This window comes from Paroedura picta, chromosome 1, assembly GCF_049243985.1.
Source record: "Paroedura picta isolate Pp20150507F chromosome 1, Ppicta_v3.0, whole genome shotgun sequence".
Lineage (NCBI taxonomy): Eukaryota > Metazoa > Chordata > Lepidosauria > Squamata > Gekkonidae > Paroedura > Paroedura picta.
The window spans coordinates 24,639,924-24,661,481 of record NC_135369.1 but is presented as its reverse complement, the minus strand read 5'-3'; the positions used below and the strand labels follow the sequence as shown (position 1 = coordinate 24,661,481).

General features: G+C 47.5%; 1 protein-coding gene across 3 annotated transcripts; it reads left to right on the top strand.

The window, feature by feature from the left end:
• The first annotated feature begins 4,215 nt into the window (after positions 1 to 4,215).
• MUS81 (MUS81 structure-specific endonuclease subunit) lies at positions 4,216 to 18,887 on the top strand. Of its 3 annotated transcripts, XM_077328541.1 has the most exons (16): positions 4,216 to 4,416; positions 5,175 to 5,307; positions 7,086 to 7,231; positions 9,460 to 9,558; positions 9,817 to 9,897; positions 10,574 to 10,662; positions 11,152 to 11,322; positions 11,643 to 11,750; positions 13,161 to 13,282; positions 15,230 to 15,342; positions 15,897 to 16,013; positions 16,223 to 16,318; positions 17,059 to 17,181; positions 17,476 to 17,579; positions 18,060 to 18,143; positions 18,446 to 18,887. In XM_077328541.1, exons 1-16 carry the CDS (start codon positions 4,231 to 4,233, stop codon positions 18,510 to 18,512), a joined length of 1,839 nt encoding a protein of 612 aa, XP_077184656.1. In that variant the 5' UTR covers positions 4,216 to 4,230; the 3' UTR covers positions 18,513 to 18,887. The 3 variants fall into 3 exon arrangements, with proteins under 3 accessions (XP_077184656.1, XP_077184665.1, XP_077184674.1); XM_077328550.1 differs by lacking the exon at positions 9,460 to 9,558; XM_077328559.1 differs by lacking the exon at positions 11,152 to 11,322.
• The last annotated feature ends 2,671 nt before the right edge of the window (positions 18,888 to 21,558 follow it).

Genomic DNA, 21,558 nt, shown 5'->3' with positions numbered 1-21,558 from the left:
TGCCATCTTGAAGATTCTGACTGGGTGGAAAGGCGTCATCAAAATGTTTTAAATAAATTAAACATAAATAAAATTAAAGGGAAAGACAGTTTTGAGAAAATGCACTCTTTTTTTGTGGAAACCGAGTATTGGAAAGGGGGCATTAGAATAGAGAGCAGGGTGATAATTGAGTGGAAGCTAGAGAAGGATTCAGTTAGGTAGGTGAAATTAGACTTTGTTTACTGATCTGACCTAGTTAGGATTCCAATCTGCATGGCTGAAGATTTATTTATTTTTTTAACCCTGAATCATGTTATGGGAAAATCTCCTGGAATTTTCCTTTCCTTTGTTTTCAGAACAGGAAACAGCCCTTCGGTTGGCAGAACAATCTAAGCTCCAGTAACATTTACACAAATTGTTCAAAGTAGATATATTTTTTTAAAGACAAATCCATACTCCTGTGTATTATCCACTCTTCTATGTAGGATTTACTTACACACTAGCAAAACGTTCAAAAGTAACTTTCTTCTGAGGTAAAACTGGCTTCAGAGACACATTTTTTCTTTACTTTTCTGTTTACATCAAGTTAAAGTTTGGATCTGTTATACTGTTTCCTTTTTGACATTCACAACATAGAAGCAGATATTCTTTTACATTTTCTGACTGACTTATAAACATGAACAGAGAGACTTATTTTAACTCTCACTCTCAACATACGAAACAGTCACTAGCTGTCAAAGCTAACAGAAATGGAATTCTCCCATGATGCAACACTTCAGTAATTGTGAGTGTGCATGCAAGGATGTACAAACAAAAAATCCAACACCAGATCCCCACTGGCTACAAGCAGGAGGCTAGGGGGTAGGGTTGCCAGCTCCAGGAAGGGAAACTCCTGGAGAATTGGTTATAGATGCTGGTGAAACCAGCGACCTGAGTGAGCTACTATGTCATAGAGTGCAATCTTCAAAGCATTCATTTTCTCCATTGGAACTGATCTCTGTAGTCTGGAGAGGAGTTGTAATTCGGGGAAATCCCCAAATCCCACGAGAAGGCTGGCATACCTCTACCTCCAAAGATTACAGCTTCCCTTTACATAATTCTGGGTATCAACATGAACTATCAAAAGCACCGGAATCCTATGCCCTCAATTATAGAACTACTGTTTCCATGGTTCTATAGGAAGAAAGTTTTCTTAGTTCTGTAGGACCTGCAAAATGGAGCTCTTCCGCCATGTCCTTGGTTGGGGAACAGGGCAGTTAAGATCTTCTCCCCCTTAAGGGGCCAGAACACCTGCCCACCCCTTTTCCAACTGTTCCCCCGAAACACAAGATTAATGGTAGTACTTTGGCGGGGGGGGGGGGAGTTTGATGATTATTTATTACGGTCATTGACCAGCATCAAAGTATCTACAGACCACTTACAGTGTTTTAACAGGGGGGAGGGATAACTTTTTATTTGTTTTACTGGGATTTTATTGTGGGGTTTTTAGGATGTCACCTGCCACAAGACAGAGTTTCATGGAGTGGCAGGCTATAAATCAATCAATCAATCAATCAATCAATCAAAGGACCTTGTTAAACCATTTTAAGAATCTGTGGAGTGCATATGCCTTTCTCTGTACCCTCTCTCCCTGTTATTGAAGAATTAGTTTAATTAGATCAAAGTGTTTTATTAAGCTGAGGTAAGAGTTTCCATTAACTCCCTAACCAAAACTCAGTAGGCAGTAAATCATGTATGGTTGGATGTGGTCAGAAGTGACTCAAACTGCTGTATCCTAGCTGTTAGACTCTGTGGAAAAGGCTGAATGAATGATAGAGTGCTCTCCCTTTTTTGTGGAGGAAGGGCTTGTAGCATTTTGGAAGCTTGTGGTACTGTTTGGGTGTAACAGAGCTGCACGGCTCCAGGCTGGCATCTGTTCATGAAGATTCTTCTTGGCAACCCTGACAAACTGACGGCAACCTACCGCAAGTAGGTGCCTTGTGTATTTTGACTTGTGACACATTAACTGTTCTGAAAGCAATGCTCACCATTGTGGGGCTGTTACTGGATTGATTGACCCTGACCAGGCTAGCTGGATTTCATCAGCTCTCAGAACCTAGGCAGGGCTGGCCCTGGTTCATATTTGGATGAGAGACCTCAAGGAAATCCATAATTGCAATGCAGAGGCAGGCAAGGGCAAACCAGCTCTGAATGTCCCTTGCCTTAAACACCCCATGGGGTCACGCGAAGTCAGCTGCGGCTTGACAGCAAAAATCAAACAAAATTCTAGAGTAATATGTAACCACATCTTTGGCATGTGAGTGGTCTGTGGAAGAGGTTGAGTGAACAATCACCTGTCTGTCTGTCTGTCTGTCCATCTGCCTTCCTTTGCCTTCAAGATCTTATGAGATAAAGCTGCCTTGAGCCATCTAGTCAGGGCATTGATAAATTACTTATATATTCTTCCATCTAGCCATATATTATACTTGTGGCATATGCTTGCTCTGCCGCAACTCCTGTGAAAGGGTCGTTCGACCTCCAAAGGGGTCCTGACCCCCAGGTTGAGAACTACTGCCCTAGAAGCTAAAACAAGCTTTCTCAACCAGGGTTTCTTGACAGCCCTGAGTTTTCCAAATGAGTGGGAGTTGATGCACTTTTAATATATTTTTTAAATTTATTAGACATTTATCAGGTGATATGATCATATAAGAGCCTCTTGTAGCGCAGAGTGGTAAGGTAGCCAACATGCAGTCTGAAGCTCTGCCCATGAGGCTGGGAGTTCAATCCCAGCAGCCAGCTCAAGGTTGACTAAGGCTTCCATCCTTCCGAGGTAAAATGAGTACCCAGCTTGCTGGGGGGGGGGGGTAAATGGTAATGACTGGGGAAGGCACTGGCAAACCACCCCAAATTGAGTCTGCCATGAAAATGCTGGAGGGCATCACCCCAAGGGTCAGACATGACCCAGTGCTTACCTTTATGATCATATATGGTCATGTCAAAACCCCTCCATGGCCAATGATGGGCCTGGAGAGGGTGGGAAGGTGAGGGGTGGGCATATACACAGCTATGCTTACCAACCATATCCTACACAATTGCAAAGCCTGAATAATGTTTCAGTGGTTTCTCAACAGTAAAAAAGTTGAGAAAGGCTGAGCTAAAATGATGAAACTGAAGCTATCTTATTTTGGTTGAATTATGAGAAGATTCACTGGAAAAGATAATAAAGCTAGGGACAATTGGAGGCAGCAAGAAAAAAGGAAGACCAAACATGAGATGAATTGACTCTATAAAGGAAGCCACAGCCCTCATTTCTTTCAAGCCCTGAACAAGACTGGTAACAATAGGACATTTAGGAAGGCATGAATTCATAGGGTCACCATAAATTGGAAGGAACTTGATGGTACTTCACACATATTTAAATGAGTTGCATGTGAGATTGTGTGCAAGAATGTAGTAGTAGAACAAAACTCAAGTCCAGTACCATCTTGAAGACCAACAGGATGTGTGTCTTTAAAGGATAGCTGGAGTCAGGCTGCAGAGGTACAGTGCAAAAGATGGAACTTCCTGTTGTAGGGATGTCAGTTTCCAGGTGGGACCTCAGTATCCCCCAGAATTACAGCTCATCTCCAAGTAACAGAGACCAGTTCCCCTGGAGAGGTAGGTTGTATGGCATTATACCCCACTGAAGTTTCTCCCCTCCCCAAACCTCGCTCTGCAGGCTCCACTCTCAAAGTCTCCTGTTCTTTCCCAAGCCAGAGTTGGCAACTCTATCCTGCCTTCGGCCACCCTTCTGATCTCGGTATAAGGGCGATGGATCGTTATTCCCATTCCTGTCTTGTTAAAGTGAGCTTTGACTCTCAAAAAATTGACAAACAGGAAAATGTTGAGGGTCTTTAAGGTTTCCCTTGACAATAATTTTGTTCTGCCTTTATCTCTACAAAAATTCGCCAGTGAATGGACAGTGTTCAATCTACATATATTTCGACAAAGCTCGTATTAAAACCCGATTGTTTAACTCAGGATGTTTGCTTTTTTCTTCCTTAAAGGGCCGGAATGAAAGGGGTCTATGAGGAAAAACCACGCCTAATCCTTCCCCCTCCTTGGACATGTGACCTTGGGGGCGGGACTCCGCGCCAGAGAAAGGCGTGGGAAGCCGCCCGTGCTCACTATGAGCGGTGGCGTCCGCCAGCCACTAGGGGGTGCAGCGCGTATGCCCCAAACCCGTGGCCCGCTCTACCCTATGATGGTCGCAGCCCAGCAACGGGGGACTCTATGGTCGGGCCGTTCGATGAGTTCCAGGTTATAGGCGGCAGGGCGGAAGAAGGGTGGCTCCGCCTTCGGAACATGCCGAAGCCTCGCCAAGAAAGCCCCAATCCTTTATTCGAGCGCTGGCTGCAAGAGTGGCGCGATGAGGCCGCCGAGCGCGGGCGCTTCAGGCTCCAGCGGGCTTATGAAAGGGTAGGCCGCGCCTCTTTGCCTGCAACCCTCGCCCCTCGATGGGCGGCCGTGCCTGTTCGCGCCCTCCTTACCTTGCCTAACGCACGGTCAGCCCCACCGTGGGCGTTGCGCCTCATGAAATAAATTGGGTGTGTTCGTTATCCTCATGAGTGAATTTTAGAAGTGTTAGAGTCGAATCCAGAAGCACCCTAGAGACCAACAAGATTTACAGGTATAAACTTTTTTGAGGGTCTCTGCATCGGACAGCAGGCTTTGACTCCAAAGTAAATCTTGCTAGCTTCTATGGTGCTGCTGGGGTCGAATCTAACTGTTCTAATGCAGACCAGCACAGCCACACTCTGACGTTTTTAGGAGCTGGGGATCTCCCCTGACCTTGACCCATTTTCCTGTGGTTCTGCTCTTCTTGGGGAGCAGAGGAGTCTTGCAGGTGAAACAGATCTCTGTGGTGTGGCAGAGCCAGAGCAGAGATTGGTCCAATCACAGCAGACTTAATCTGACACCTTTCTGGCTGCTGCTGTTGTTTTCCAAAGGTCCAATACAACTGCACAACAGGAAAGTAATAGAATTGGCAGACATGACCCGGAGTAGTTTGATTACAGGGTGTCAGTTACTCTTGCAGCCCTAGTGTTGATTGGAGGAGATGCTACCGATTCTGCTCCCTTCCCTCTTTACCTATTGACAAAGAAGCTGGAAAACAGGGAGTAGGTAGGTCAGGTTTCCTTTTCCACCATGCAGTTTATCCTGCTTCTTGCCCACAGGCTTTGAGCTCTCTCCACAAGTATCCACTCCCTCTGAACAGTGGGCGTGAGGCTCGGATTCTTCAGTACTTTGGGGAGCACATTTGCCGCCAGTTAGATGAGCAACTGGAGAAGCATCGCCACACACAGGAGGGTATGTCATCGGCAGGTGTGGATTATGAAAGCATGTGGCATCAGGTGTATACAAAGAGGTGTGGTTATTTCACTTTTCTGCTTCACCTCCCCCAAGAATTTGGTATGTGATAAACTGGTGGTGATTGCCTGAGCTAGGTTTGTGTGTTCTTTGTGCTGAGCCTGATTTTAACATACAAAGGGACATTTATGTAAGAGAAAATTGACATATGAAATTGACATATGTGGAAACTGCTGCCCCATTTAACTCAGTATTGGCGTCTACAACTGGCAGTTGCCCTTCAGGTTCTTGAGCACAGAAAAGTCTGAAATTCTTTTAACTAGAAAATACCCAGTAATTTGAATCTGGGGTCTTCTGCATGTGGCAGACTCCTTTGCTAGCACTCAGTCACTCTCATAATCCTACTGTATTTGAAGAGTTCCTTTAATCTCACCAATACTTCAGCATGATGCTGAAATCAAATTCACAAGCAAGCACTTCACTCGCAAATCTGCCCTGGTCATGTATAAACAAATGCAACTGTTGCAGTCAAATCTCAAGTCTGCAAGACTAACCTTTCATTTATATTTATATTTATATTTATATTTATATTTATATTTATATTTATATTTATATTTATATTTATATTTATATTTATATTTATATTTATATTTATATTTATATTTATATTTATATTTATATTTATATTTATATTTATATTTATATTTATATTTATATTTATATTTATATTTATATTTATATTTATATTTATATTTATATTTATATTTATATTTATATTTATATTCTGCCCTCCCCTTGCAGCTCAAGGCAGTTTACAGAAAATGATGGTCTTGACCCTATGGCTGTGAAATTAAAGAAGAAAATGGATAAAACTAAGACAAGACCTCTATATTTGAAGTGAGAGGGCCTGGTCTTTTAGTTCATGTAGCCCTCATCAAGAACAAGTGGGGAAAGAGAGGAATGGAATAGTAATACAAGGACTGCACAGTTTGCTTAGTGGGCAGTATACATGACCCTGTTTAGACAGCCCAGACTTGGACTGGTTTTGGACTAGTGTAGTGAACAAGTGAAGCTGCCTTATACTGACTCAGAAGTTAAGTAAGTCAAGGTCAGTATTGCCTACTCAGACTGGCAGCAGCTCTCCAGGGATTCTGATGGAGAGCCACTGACATCACCTACTGCTTCAGTTAGAGATTCCCATAATGGTTTGGGGACAGAGCTACAATGTATTAGATCTCATCCCTGCTGTGAGCTCAACAGATGACCTTGGGTGACCCTTTCAGTCTTAGTCTCCCATTTGCTGTGTTTGGGGTAATGAGCCTAGCCTTGTGAGATTGTTGTAAGGATTGCAACAGGAGAACTCTGTGAAGTGAGACTGCTTTGGTCACCTTGGATTATGGCCTCTGTTGAAAACTAGACAGGGGGACTGTGACCATGTTAGTATTGCTGGATCTCTCAGCAGCTTCAATACTACCAGTCATAATACCATATTGAGCCACCTCTCAGTAGTCCAAGTCCTATCTGGGGGAATCAGTCCCAGAAGGTAGTGTTGGGGGACTCCTGCTCTGCCCCTTGGCGGTTGGCCTATGGGATTCTGCAAGGCTCAGTCTTCTCCCCCATGCTATGTACTGTCTGCGTGAAGCCACTGAGGGAGCTCTTCAGAAGGCCTCTGGTATGTGGGTGGTGCCCAGCTCTATTTTTCTTTCCCACCAAATTTTGAGGATGCTATTGGTGTTCTGTGGTAGCGCTTGGAGTTAATAATGGGCTGTGAATTTCAGACCAGGTGACCTCAACTTCCTCTTGGAGTGGGCAAGGAGATGGTGAGCCTCCCGGAAGTAAAGGTGCACTTGGCAGTGACATCCCAGAACTTCTGCCTGCCCCATGTTCTGCCAAGCCAGACCAGCGTCAAGGAGAGCACATAAAGGTAAAAACATGATGCGTTTTCACAGGGTCCTTCATGGTCATTTTTATTTAGATTTACCAAGACTTTTTAGTAGTTGTGCAATGAATCAACACCAGCTTTCTTCCCAGGTGAAAATCTACCACTAACTACTAGAACAAAACACTCAAATTTTGAAAATGTAGAGTGTAATAGAGTGTTGCATAACCCAAAAGCTTATGTTGTGCATTTAATGCAGACAGAAACTATTGCCTTACCCAAAGTGGTTTACGACAGTCTCTTCCCTTCCTCCATTCTGTCCTCGTGGCAACAACCCAGTTAAGGCAGTTGAGGCTGAGAGAGTGACTAGCACAAAGTTGCTCAGCAACTACTGTGGCAGATTGAGGATTCGAACCTGGATCTTAGTCCATTACGCTGCACTCTCAATGCAAGGGCTTCATCACTTACAACCTTCTGCTGTCCAGAGCCTAAGTGAAAAGGAGCTCTCATTCATGTCAGTGGGGATTGTACATTAGAATTTCTCCCATGGATTTTGAGAAACTGAAGTGTCTGTCCCTGTGCAGAAATGTCCATGAGGTTCCCAGTCACCACAAGCCTTCTTGGATGAATTTCCTTGCATTTCAAAAGATGTTTCAATTGTGGTTTGTGCGGAAGCTAGAAAAAAAGTTGTCAGGAATTGTTTATTCCAGGAAATATAAGATGTATTTAGTTGCTTTAGCCTCGGATTTTTCCTGATTTCCCTTCTAACTCCATGGCCTTTATTTAAGTACTAGATGCCAAGCCCATTGCATTCAAGAATACAACTGGCGCTAGATTGTGTGTGTGTGTGTGTGTGTGTGTGTGTAAGAACTCTGTGGATGGCCTCTCCCTCCCCCAGGACCTGCAAAGGCTGCAAGCTGGAGGCCCCTGGGCCGGGGCTGCTCTCATGCAGCTGGGATCTGCAGCCTCTGAGCCTCAGAGGGAAGTGGAAGGATGGGGGGGGGGTACAATAAGGCTGGCTGCTGGACAGACAGGCCGGTTGGAGGAGGAGGCACTCGGATGAGGCAGCAGCCCTGAGTGGGCATTAAGTGCTGAGTGAAACTTAAGCCATGAGACAAGGCCCTTTCCAGAAATATATTATGTGGAACATACTAGCATTGCATAGTGGCTAGGAACCAGGAAGTGCTAGGCTGACATCTAACCTCTGCTGCAGATTGACTGGCTGTGTGATCCTGAACAGTGTTACATCTTTCTAAGCATCAGTTGACTTAGACGGGTATAACTCTGCTTAGGTGACTTTAGGCATGCCACTAGGTTTTCTCAATCTCAGCCCCCTATAGCCAGGGCTTTTATAACGTGGGGAAGATGATGAGGAGAGTTTTATACTTTGCTTCTTTCTACCTTAAGGAGTCTTACAATCACATTCCTTTCATCTTCCCACAGCAGGCACCTTGTGAGGTAGGTAGGGCTGAGACAGTCTGCAGAGGACCCAGCAGAACTCATGTTGAGGAGGAGTGGAGAACCAAATCTGGCTCTCTGGATTAGAAGCTGCCATTCTTAACTACTACACCACACTGGTTCTTTGTGGTGAAGCACTTTTGACTCTGTGCATTGTTTATGTAACTGCTATTCCATGTTAATATTATTCTTCCTTAATGACCGACCCCTACGCAGTTGATCCAGTTTCTATTCTGGGTTTAAACTATTCTCTAAGTCTGTTTTGCCACTGATTATTGCTACTGTCTTCCTTTAAATTACTAGCTTGGCATGAGCTGATTTTTAATATTTAGAGCAGGGGTAGTCAACCTGTGGTCCTCCAGATGTTCATGGACTACAATTTCCATGAGCCCCTGCCAGCAAATGCTTGCAGGGCCTCATGGGAATTGTAGTCCATGAACATCTGGAGGACCGCAGGTTGACTACCCCTGATTTAGAGAACAAATATGGTGTCCTTTTTCTGCAGTGGGCATCTTTTTTGGGGGTGGGGTATGGTGGCAGTCCTTGAAATGAAGGACCGCAAACTGTGACTTGGAAGCCCTTTCTCCTAATCCCAGACCTTGGTGTGGCCATCCATAGCCTCAGAGCAGTTTCTTAGCTATGATCAACTTTCATGGACCAGTACTGTAGATCACTTCTAAGGCTCAGCCTGTCTCAGCCAGCAACCCTAGGCACAGGTGATGATTGCCAAGTAAACGTCACAAGGGAGGATTTTGTGGAGTGGTGAGAGGGAGTCCCTGAGGGTAGGCACACTTAATTCTTCTTTCTCCTTTTAGAAAACCAAGCCTGCATCACACCGACGTGCCCGTAGATACTTCCCTGCTCAGCGGTCTGGGGCCTATGCCGTGTTGGTGGCTCTCTACCAGGACAGCAGTGTAAGATGCGGACAGCTCAGAGTCTCAAGAAAGGCATATGGATATCGGAGGGTGGAGGGTAGTCCTATTTTCCACACTTTGTTCTGTCCACAGTAATCACACCATAGTCAGATTTCGGAGGACTCTGAGTTTTGAACTTCTGGGTTTCCCAGGGCTTAGAGGACTGTGGCGTTTGGGGGGACAGAGGCCTGAGACAAGAGAACTCCGCAAAAGAAAGCAAAAAAGAAATCTGTACTGTCATTTTGGTGCCTTCCCCAGAGACCTCACACTCGTGGATATCTGACCAAGTCAGAGCTGCAGCGAGCGGCCCAGCCCCTGTGCGACAAATCGTTTTTTCTGGTGAGTCTCGACCAATCTTTATAACCCTCTTGCAAAGCATCTTTGGTTCCCCTTGCAATGTGACCCCCGTCTAGCTTACTTTGCCAGCCTTCTTCTTCTCTGATTTTCTCAGTTCACCTTTGAAAGAGGATAATATCTGTTGTTTTGCTGTCAAGTTGCAGCCAATTTATAGTGGCCTGGTAGAGCCAGTTTGGTGTAGTGGTTAGGAGTGCGGACTTCTAATCTGGCATGCCGGGTTCGATTCTGCACTCCCCCACATGCATCCAGCTGGGTGACCTTGTGCTCGCCACGGCACTGATAAAACTGTTCTGACCGAGCAGTGATATCAGTGCTCTCTCAGCCTCACCCACCCCACAGGGTGACTGTTGTGGGGAGAGGAATGGGAAGGCGACTGTAAGCCGCTTTGAGCCTCCTTCGGGTAGGGAAAAGCGGCATATAAGAAACAACTCTTCTTCTTCTTCTTCTAGGGTTTTCAAGGCTGGCGCTGTTCAGAGGTGGCTTGCCCTTGCCTGCCTCTGAATTGCAACCCTGGCATTCCTTATTAGCCTCCCACCCAAATACTGACCAGGGCTGACCCTGCTTAGTTCTGAGATCTATCAAGATAGGACTATCCAGGGCCAGACAACATTCCTTAGAGCTTTGGTGCTCATGTTAATTTTTTCCTCCATACTTGTAGGCTGGTCCTGGGAGTAAGACCACCGCCTGGTCTGCAGTCAGCACTCTGATTCGCAAGGAGCTTGTCCTCAAGACCAATATCCCAGCTAGGTGAGGGTATCCTACTACAGACATTTGCAGTGAGCCAAAAGCTATAGGTAGCCTGTACCCTGAGTTGATTTATGAGCTTCTTGAATAATTCGTTAATGTGTTCCCAAGTTAAATTCACGTGTCCTTGAAATTTGCTTAAAATAAAATGCATGACGTTCTCTGGATTCTAGAAGGACTCTGGCATTCCCAGAAGTCCTTGCCTGTCATCATGTCCAGAGGGATCAATGGAGCCTATGTGTACAGTTAAGCTGTGGGGAAGGCTGACCCACCTTTTCTGTCTAGGGGAAGCCATTTTGGTGTGTATGCCCCTGTCCCTCGTGAACTCTGCCATGTGGCATGTCGTAATGGAATTTGGTGCCTGGGACTGGGGAGGGTGGGAACCAGCGGTGAAGACAAGGTGCAAGAGAGCTGGTGAAAAGCATGATGAGATGGAGAGTCTTGCTGGGCCTGAGTGGAGGCAGCTGTGACTGTTTTGCTCTGCTTTGGCAGGTATTCTCTGACAGACACTGGGCTAGCCTTGGCCAAGGAATTGCTGGCTTTGGGCAAGCCACCTCTTTCACAAGATGATGACCTCGAGCTCCCAGCTGCTGGAACGAAAGAGCTCTTGGTGGATTTGGAAGGAGATGATGGGCAGTGCTCAGACCAAGATGCTTCTCCCGAGTGAGTGGCCTACCTGGCCCCGAAGTGGCAGGCAGCTGTTCTTCTCCTCGGGTTCCATTGAGGGGCAGAGGTGGTGCAGTTGCCAGAGGGTGGCTGGCCATAGTCAAGCAATAGCTTGCCGCCTCCTGGTTCCTGAGAAGTTCCTTGAGTTGGCCATGATTTATGCTGACTGCACTCCCTTGTTGCACCTTAGAAACCCAATGTGTGTGGATAGAAGGAGAAACGCTATATTAAGATCTCCTTGCAAGATGATGGGATCTGTAGAGTGGGAGATGTTCACTCCTCCAGGTGAACTGTCAGGATTTTTCTTTTCCTCCCAGGGAGTCAAGAGCAGAAGAGGCAAGAGCAGAGGCATTTAAGCCCCAGTTTACGTTCCACCCAGGACAATTTGACGTTATTCTGTGCGTGGATTTCATTGAAACCACAGGGTGAGCAGCTGCTGCGATGAAGAGGGGACGGCTGTCTGGGGAAAGCAGTGGTGAGATGCAGGGCATTTCTGTAGGACCACACTGGGATGTGTTGTGGATTTTGTCACGCCTTGCATTCCTGTCAGGAACCAAGCGGTTGAGACCCGGCCGATTCGCACGACAGACATCACTCTCTGGCTTCAGGATGAAGCTTTAAGTAGAAGTCTTTATTTGGAGAATCAGGACAAAGATCAGCACATCACATAAGCTCTAAGATAGGGATCTTGACAGAGACGCTGCAAAGCATATATAACTTAGCTAGGGAAGCAGGGCATAGGGGCAGCATTTGGCAGGAACTCTGATTCACACAAAGTGCAATACAGTTTCCTCTGATCTACAAGGTACCAAAACAACCCATCCAGCCATCTGGTATTTAGACTGAACTCCCAGTGAGAGCAGCCTTGTGAGAAAAGATAAGGACGTGAACAGGGGATGAGACTTTGAAATGCAAGCAGGGGATAGGAGGGGCGCTCTCGAGAGGGCCCAGGAAGGTGCCACGCAACACAGTGGGAGCACAAAGCAATGAAGTGAACCTCAAGAGGGGGTGAAAATGACGGGTTAGGAGTTCATGAAAATTACAAAGTTTTTCCATTGCCGGAGTGTGCAGGCACACTTCCTCAGGCAATGGCTGAGGAATAAAATCCCACTGTCTGAGGAAGTGTGCATGCACCATGAACGCTCACACCTGGAATAAAATTTTGTTGGTCTTAAAGGGGCCATTGGTCTCAAATTTTCTTCTGCTGCTTCTCCTAGTAAACTTAAGCTTAAGAATTACTCATGATCAGTAAGGGAGAACAAGAAGTAGCTCATTAAGCAGATAAGGGAAGTCACTGTATAGCAAAGGAAAAACACTTTAAAGCAGGGGTAGTCAAACTGCGGGCCTCCAGATGTCAATGGACTACAATTCCCATGAGCCCCTGCCAGCATTTGATCATGGGAATTGTAGTCCATGGACATCTGGAGGCCCGCAGTTTGACTACCCCTGCTTTAAAGGATAGTTGCGAGAAGAAGAGCAAGCTTTGCTTAATATGGCTTACTTTTGAGTAAACAGTGGTGGAATTTTGTCAGTAGTTAAAGACATTGGCCACTTTTAATGGGAAAAGGTACAGTGTGGCACCCCCTTTTTAATTCTATGGCGAGTTGACTGCTGAGAAGGAACACCTGACCATTGTGAAATGATCCTGGTGTGAAAACCACTGCAAGGTCCAGGGCACCAACGGCTTCCGTGAATGGATGCGGGTGGAACAACCTGGAACTCCCTTCCTGTGGAGGCTGGGAAAGTTATTTCAGGATAGTAACCTTGGGAGAAACATTTGCAGATTCTTGACCACATCACCAAGCTCTAAACAGCGGCCTCCCTTTCCCTTTCAGGGGCCCCACGTCCCGCAAACGAGACCTGGTCAAGGAGCTGGAGCGGAACGGTGTGCCTTTCAGCATCCGGAAGCTTCATGTTGGAGATTTCCTCTGGGTTGCCAGGGAGAGGCACTCTCCAGGTGCGGATGGGGAGGTGTTTGGATCCCACCCATTCCCAAGTTGGCAGAGAACCGGAGCCATTTCCTTCTAGAGGATGCTTTCACTACCACGGGCTGGAACTCTGCTTGCGGCTCTTTTACTTCCAACTTCTAGCAGCTGCATGACCTGCAGTGCACCCAACCAGGGCAGAATGTTCCCAGACCTGCTTAAGTCACATGTGCCTTCTCTGTTGTGGCCCCCACCGTATGGAGGTCAAGAAGGCTCCCCTTCTCCGGGCTTTCCACAAACAATGCAAAACTGAGTTATTCAGGAAGGCGTTTTCTATGCAGGCTATTGTGCTATACAAAGTTATTCACAAAGTTACTTGGGCAAGTTATTAGGGACTGTGGCTCCATTGTCCCGAGTGCTGTAATTTAGCAATCTCCCCTTCTAGCCTGTTTCTGGAATTCCTTTGTAATAAAGCAATCACTTTGAGGTCCCCCTTTGAATGTCCTGGGAGGCTGAAGTGGTCTCCTACAGGTTTCTCATGATTCGTGATGTCCATTTATCCTTTGGCGTAGGGTTTGACCTGTGTGCCCTGCGTAGAGAACTGAGGGGTATTGTTGGCATTTAATGGTATTCTTTGAATTTCAAAGCCGTTCTCAACATAAAATAAGGCATGGTAACAATGACGAGAAAAATTAAGCCTTAAAATAATCGCACTGCTGTTATTTTTCACTCGATCAGCAATCCACTCAAAGCTTCAAAATTGGTATTGGGGGGAGTTCAATGAATTTTTCCCAGTACGCCTTTCCAGAGGAGAGGGAGCAGCTGCTGAAAAAGAGAACGCTCTCCCCACTGTGACCTGGTGGGGGGCATGGCAAAGAGCCCCTGTTGGGATGTGCACAGCTGGCTTTATTTTATTTGTTTATTTGAATACCACCCTCCCTAGTAAACCGGCTCAGGGTGGTGTACAGTGTCATGTACAAATATACAATAAGTAAACAGATTAAAATTTAAAATCAAATTAAAACAATTTAGCAGCATTAAAGTTAAAATATGTCAGTCTCAGCAGCCCGTTGACTAGAACCTCTTCTGATTTTGCCCAGACCAGACTACAATCTGGGTATCTTATAGTAGGTGGCGAATGATGGCTAGGTGGGGCCTATTGGATGTTAGATGTTAAGCGTCTCATCAGCCCCAACTAAAAGCCTGGTGGAAGAGCTCCCTCTTGCAGGCCCTGCAGAACCGTGCCAGCTCCGACAGGGCCCGGATATGTTCTGGGAGCTCATTCCACCAGGTGGGAGTCAGGATGTAAATGTTCTGGCCCCGATTGAGGCCAGACATATCTCCTTGGGGCCACCAGCAGGTTGGTATTAGCAGAGCGCAGTACTCTTCGGTGGAGTAGAGATAGAGGCAGTCTCTCAGATATGCCAGACCCGCACTCTGAATAGCGTTATGGAGAAGTACCAATACCGTGAACATGATCTGGAATTCAACTGGGAGCCAATGCAGCTGTTGGATCACTGGTCAAATACGTGCCCTCCAAGGTGTTCTTGTAAGAACTCTGGCTGCCACATTCTGGACCTATTGCAGTTTCTGGAGCAAGGATAAGGGTGGGTCTGCTTAGAGCAATTTACAGAAGTCCAGTCTAGAGGTGGTTGTTGCATGGATGACTGTGGCCAGGTGTTCCATGGTCAAGTAGCGTGCTAGTAGCTTGACTTGGCAAAGGTAGAAGGATGCCAGCTGTGCTTTTCTTGAGACCTGCGCCTCCATGGATACGGAGGCATCAAAGCTCACACCCAAATTCTTGGCTGAGGAAGTAACTGATAGTTGAACCCCATCCTATCTAGCCACAGGACCTCCATCCCTGAAGTGTTGAGTTTCAGGCAATTCTGCATGACTGCTTCCAGGCATCTGGCGTAGTCAGGCGGCTGTCTCTCCGGAGGTGGGTGTGTCTCCATCCTAACCTGCTCCTTGTCTTTCAGGGCAGCCACCATCACCTACAGCTCAGGAGCTGGTGCTGGACTACGTAGTGGAACGGAAACGGATGCCGGATTTGTGTGGCAGTATCATCGATGGCCGCTTTCGTGAGCAGAAGGTGCTGAGTTGCCAGGAGATTGGCCAGCGGGCCTTTTAAGGAGCTAGGTGGGATCTGAGATTGGGAGGATTGAACCCAAGATCAGAGCCGGTCAGCATGTGCTGCAGTCACCTCCGCTAGCCAGCTGGCAGCTACGGAGTCTATGATCCCATCAGTGGAAAGAAGGGAGGCATTCACGACTAGATCAAATCTCTCTGTGAAGCTTGGATTTGAAGTTTCATGTCTACTTGTGTGGACCAACTAGTTCATTAGCCCCTTAGAGCCTAGCACAATGCAGCTGGTCTATGGTCTCCTGGCAAGCTTCCATGGCAGGAGTAGAGAGTCACGCCCTCTCATCCCCAGGTGATTCTCTGACCACCACACTTGTGCCTTCTCCCTGGAATTAATGATCTTACGCTCCAAGGTGCTCCTGGATTCCTGGGGGGGGGGGGAGTTTTGCTGTTTTTTCAGAGGCTGCTAGAGAGAGTTAGAATAGTGCTTGGATTGCATACTAGTAACCCGCCCCCGGGCATGTTATAATCCAGCCCACCTCTTTCTTTCTCACCCTCCCTCAGTTTCGTCTGCGGCAGTGTGGCCTTTCCCACCCCATCTACCTGGTGGAAGACTCAGGCTCTGTGCAACACCTCAGCCTCCCCGAAAAGACTCTCCAGCAAGCCATCACTAACACTCAGGTACCGACCCTCCTCTGCCCAGGCGTCTCATGTAAGAGCAGGATATCCTTGCTGTGCTCTGGAGACGTGGCCCAGGATCCACAGCAGCTTCGGGGTCCCACCTCCTTTCCAAAGCAGCCTCAGCTGCCCTCACCTGCTTGGGAGTTGCTGGAACCTGTGGGTGGGAGTTACCTACATCTTACTGATCTGACAGCTCCCATTTCTCCAAGGTGGTGGATGGCTTCTTTGTCAAACGCACCCGTGATATTCGGGAATCGGCTGCATATCTGACTATTATGACGCGACACCTGTCTAAGTTATACGGGGTGAGTTCTCAGCAGGGCTGTAGAGGGGCCTCACAACCCAGAACTGTGGGATACTTAAGACGTCATAGATGATGTTTCTTGATTTTCAAGTTTTTTAAATGAAGTGATGTGAACAATGCCCGGAAGCCACATCTGTGATGAAGCCTTCATGTCCTGAGGTAGTATACCTCTGAGTATCAGAAAAGATCAGCAGTGGAGGAGGGCTTTTGTCTCCAGTTTTGAAGTTCAGAGGTGTTGAGCTGATCTCTGTTGGAAACAGGATACAAGAACACTCAGCTCTTTCATCTAGCCCCCCAGGGCAACTTTTATGTTCTAACCCTGCTTCCTTTCCTGGATTCAAGATGCTTTGGGCTGGTGGGGATTATTCAGTGGTCCTTGTAAGGCTCTCAAGACAGGCTCTTCACCATTTTTCATGCTGATAATAGCTCTGCAATGTTCTATTGATCAAAGGTTTGAGTGCCTTAAACAGGAGCCTTCAGTGAGTGGCCCATGAATTTTTTCTTTCCTCACATTTTTAGTACAGGAGTTGTCAAAATCCACACGTGGCACACACTGTCCTGGGAGAGGCTTTTCTTCTCTCTCCCTCAGCAAGGAATGCCACTTTTTGAGTTGCTCAAACCCATAGAGTATGTGCATCATGCTAAAAAAGATGGGGAGCATCAGGGAACTGGGGCTTGGGGGGGGGGGAGATGCTGTGATTCCAAACCCAGGGCTGAGATTGCTCCTTCTCTTTCTCCCAGGACAAAACCCTTCTGAGTTGTGCCAGGGAAGAGCTGGAGCGTGAGCGTCCCCTGCAGCCCAGGAATGACTCCTGCATGCTCCTGACCTTTGCTGAATTTAACGAGGGAGCCATGAAGAACAAGGTAGTGGAGACCACAGGAAGGCCCACGCATTCCAAAGGGATGCAGAACATCTCTCGGCCAAAACAGTGACCTCATAAATACTGAAAATAAGCAAGGATCCACGTTCTGTTCTCCCCTGCCCCAAATGCACACTGCATCTGTTTATAATTCCAGATTGCAAAAGACTCTATCCCAGCAACCTCGGTGGGCAAGTCTCTTTTTCCCATCGTAGTCTGGAAGGAGAAGCAGGGATTTCAGTGGGAGGGTTCTATCTGCCTAGTCTTACACCTGCCACTCCTCTCCCCCCACCTCCAGCCTCAGACAGTGAGTGAGGTCTTTGCTCGTCAGCTCATGCAGATCAGTGGCATCAGTGGAGAGAAAGCAGCCGCCATCCTGGAGCAATACAAGACACCAGCCAGGTACCTCTATGTGGGTGGGTGGAACTCTACTTGCTGTTACCTTTTCAGGCAGGTGTTCATGGATACTGCACAGAACAAGGCAGCCATAATCACCCACAAATGAGACTGACCTGACTCAGAGGCCAGTCCTAGACTTTTACCCAGAGGACGTGGGGAGTGCTGCTGAGATGGATGGATCTTTTAGGTTGATCCAGAAAGGCAGCTTTTTTGAGGCACAGGGGTAACAAAACAAGCAAACATGCAAAGAAAACAACCAGGGAAAGTTTCCATTCCTTCTGAACATTATCTCCCATGAAGGTAATTCCATACAACAAGTACCATCTTTTCCCCACCCGTAAAAACCTAGTCCCCCCTTCCTCCCCCAAGCAGTTTAAACTTTGCCATATGCCCCTCTGGAGTCCTTTGGGGCTGAAAAGAATGCAAAGGGGCTTGCAGATGCAGGTGAACCAAAAGCGGTGCGTTTTCTCCCTCTCCCTGCAGCCTCCTGGCCGCCTACGCTGCCTGCCAAACGGCCTCGGAGAAAGAGCAGCTGCTCAGCGGTATCCGATGCGGCAAGCTACGGAGGTGAGGGGTGGCACTTTATGGTCTTTTCCCTTCCCCAGTGCCCATTTTTGTGCATTTCTCTGCAGGCGCAATACAGCAGGAAGTCTCCTCTTGCTCAAAGGCAGTGGGGTTTCCGGTGCCACAAGAGGTCGAAGTGGGCCTGGCCATGAGAAAGCTGGACAAGGGCCTGCGCACCACTCCCTGCTCTCTCTGGCTTGCACCTCTGCCGTTTGTTGGGGACGGTTCTGTGTCCTAAGGGAGGGGAAAGAAGTTGGTGGGGCCCACCCTCACTCCCTAATGTCTCCTCTTCTTTCCTCCTCTAGGAACTTGGGTCCTGCTCTGAGCAAAACCTTGGCACAGTTGTACTGTACTCCAGGGCCCCTGCCTTGAACCCTTGGGAAGGTTGTGGACAGAGGCAGTCCTGATCTTGTCTCAGCAACGTGCAAGCTGGGTCACAGTGACCAAAATTGCTCTAGTGGTCCTCAGCTAACACAAGTCCAGCCCAAGCCAACGTGACAAACTGGGTAGCTGGGTGGCTGGTCTGTTGGCACACGAGCACATTGTGGATGTTCATTAGGCCAAGGCCTGCTTCTTCACTACAGGCTCACAAGGATACCAGATGAGGAAAGAGCTTCTGATGAGACACTTTAGTGCTAAAGCATATTTTTCCTGAAGATCCATACTTTCCCCGACCCCATCTCTGTGACTTTTTTTTAAATCTCTTGCGTCGTCTGTGTTCTAATAAAGTTACATGCTAGTCTTGTATCTCAGAGGGCTACTTGAAGAGAGCCAGCATGATGTAATGGTTAAAAGCAGCGAACTGTAATCTGGAGAACCATCTCTGAATCCTCGCTCCACTACGTGCAGCCAGCTGGGCTAGTCACAGTTCCTAGCCAGTTTGGTGTAGTGGTTAGGAGTGCGGACTTGTAATCTGGCATGCCAGGTTCGATTCTGCGCTCCCCCACATGCAACCAGCTGGGTGACCTTGGGCTCGCCACGGCACTGATAAAACTGTTCTGACCGGGCAGTGATATCAGGGCTCTCTCAGCCTCACCCACCCCACAGGGTGTCTGTTGTGGGAGGAGAAATGGGAAGGCGACTGTAAGCCGCTTTGAGCCTCCTTCGGGTAGGGAAAAGCGGCATATAAGAACCAACTCTTCTTCTTCTTCTATGGCTGTTCTCACAGAGCAGTTCTGTCAGAGCTCTCAGCAACCTCACAGGGTAGGGAGAAGAGTTTGTAAGCCACTTTAAGTCTCCTTCAGGTAGTGAAACCAGCTCTTCTTCTTCTTCTCTCCCATCATTGTTACTGAAAAATCAGCTGCAAAGCCAGCCTCCCACCAGCCTCTGCTGCTCACATGCCTGGCCTAGGGAGGAAGTTCTCCCTGTTCAGGCGAGAGAGGGAGATTGCACAAGAATATGACTCCTCTTTTTGATGGGGCTTGTGTTCCTAAGGAGGAGTTTGCTGGAGCTCAGAGGTAGAACATGCAGCTTGGCATGCAGGAGGTGCCGGGTTCCACCCCCACCACCTCTAGTTCAGAGGATCAGGTGATGAGAAAGAACTGTACCTGAGACTTTGGAAAGATGCTGCCAGAGAGCCAGCTTGGTGTAGTGGTTAGGAGTGCGGACTTCAGTCAGGTTGTTCACACCCCCACATGCAGCCAGCTGGGTGACCTTGCGCTCGCCACAGCACTGATAAAGCTATTCTGACCGAGCAGTGATATCAGGGCTCTCACAGCCTCACCCACCTCACAGGATGTGGGGAGAGGAAAGGGAAGGCAATTGTAAGCCACTTAGAGACTCCGGGTAGAGAAAAGTGGCATATAAGAACCAACCTTCTTCAATCTGATTAGACAGCGCTGAGTCTGATGGACCAACCTGCGGCACCAGGGCTCTATTCCCTTAACAAGATGTGGGGGGAAATGTAGTGCAGCTGTTTTGTGTGAATAAGGCCTTAAAGGTGAAGAGGTCAGGAAGGAAAGGCCAGCCTTTCAGGCCAGCTTCTTCCTTCTGTGTTCCTGATGGCTTTAAATGGCAAGAGGGAAAGGAAGCATTAAAATACTTTCAGCGTGGTCACTGGAAGAATTTGCAATATTTGAAGACAAATATTATGACTGTCTCTCTGTCCAAATTTCAGCGTCTCACCTTGTTCGCTTTTCAGACTGCCCTTTCCAGGCCAGGCCTCCTGGTGGCCTCTCCCTGCCTGCTGGAGTTACTGATGGCTTATTCAGAGCTGTGCTGAATTTCGACTGCTTCTTAGCATGCGGTCACTGCTCTGCCTGCCTTTAATGCTAAGTATCATTTGTGTCCCAACCCATGACTAAAGTGTTTTTTCAAAAATTGGTACTTTCATAAGTGTGCAGAATGCAAGCGATTGTTTTAACCTGTTTTGACCCAATCCCTCCGCTGCTGTTTCTCCTCCCCACCAAGACAGCACCGAGTGGCTATTGGTGTGTCCCTTCTGGTTTTTTTTCTACCTCCCCCCAAGCAATTAAGGATTTGGGATGGCATAAATAATTTGCACACAATTCTCCAAAAATACATGCTTGGACGACTTATCTAATGTTTAAACTGCCGAGAAAGGAGGGGCTGTTGGGCAAGGAAGTTGCACTACACACAGGTCTCTAGCCTTTTTGAACTGGCAGGCACATTTGCGTTCCGACACGGCGTGGTGAGGGCAGCAATAAAAAGCCTGTCGCAGGAGACGGAGCCAGCCACAAAGCGATTTGCAGCAGCTTAAGTGCGGCAACACAGTATAGATCTTTGTGCTGTGGTGGCAGCTGCTGCCTAAGCAATATTTTTTAAAAATCTGCACAGCCAATCAAATCTCCACTGGTCCAGCAAAAGCCTAGCAGAGCAAAAACCCTATCTGACCCTGCCCACTTCTGGAAAACACTCAGCAGGCTCCATGATACCCACAGGCACCCTATTGGAGGGCCCTGCTCCGTCTTTATGGTGAGTGGCTTTTCCGAACGCACTGAAGGAAGAGGCTGTTAGTGGCCATTGGATGCAACTGTCCCAATCCTTAACAAGGGTGAGTTGCCTGCAGAAGCAGCTTTCCCTCTGGGTACGTGGAAAGGCCCAGCTGCCTACCTCTTTTGCTAGAATTGCCATCCAATCCGGCTACATCTTTGTTACTCTACCCAGGATCAGCTCCTACTTTATGAATTTATCAGGCTGGGTCATTTGGATGGTGGCTTCTAGCAACCCCATGCTGGCCTAATTTTATTTTTTTTTGGGGGGGGATGGTTTTCAGTCCCTCAAGGCAACTGTGGTGGTTCACATAGCTGTGTATAACCATCACAACTCGAAACTGGAATCCGCAGGAATTGTCCCAAGGTGGAAACTGGGGTGCCTGATATGAATGTTCTAGCCCTGCTAGAATGGCTTGTCTATTGGCGGAAATTGCTGTCCAATCACAGCTGGCTGACGGCAACCC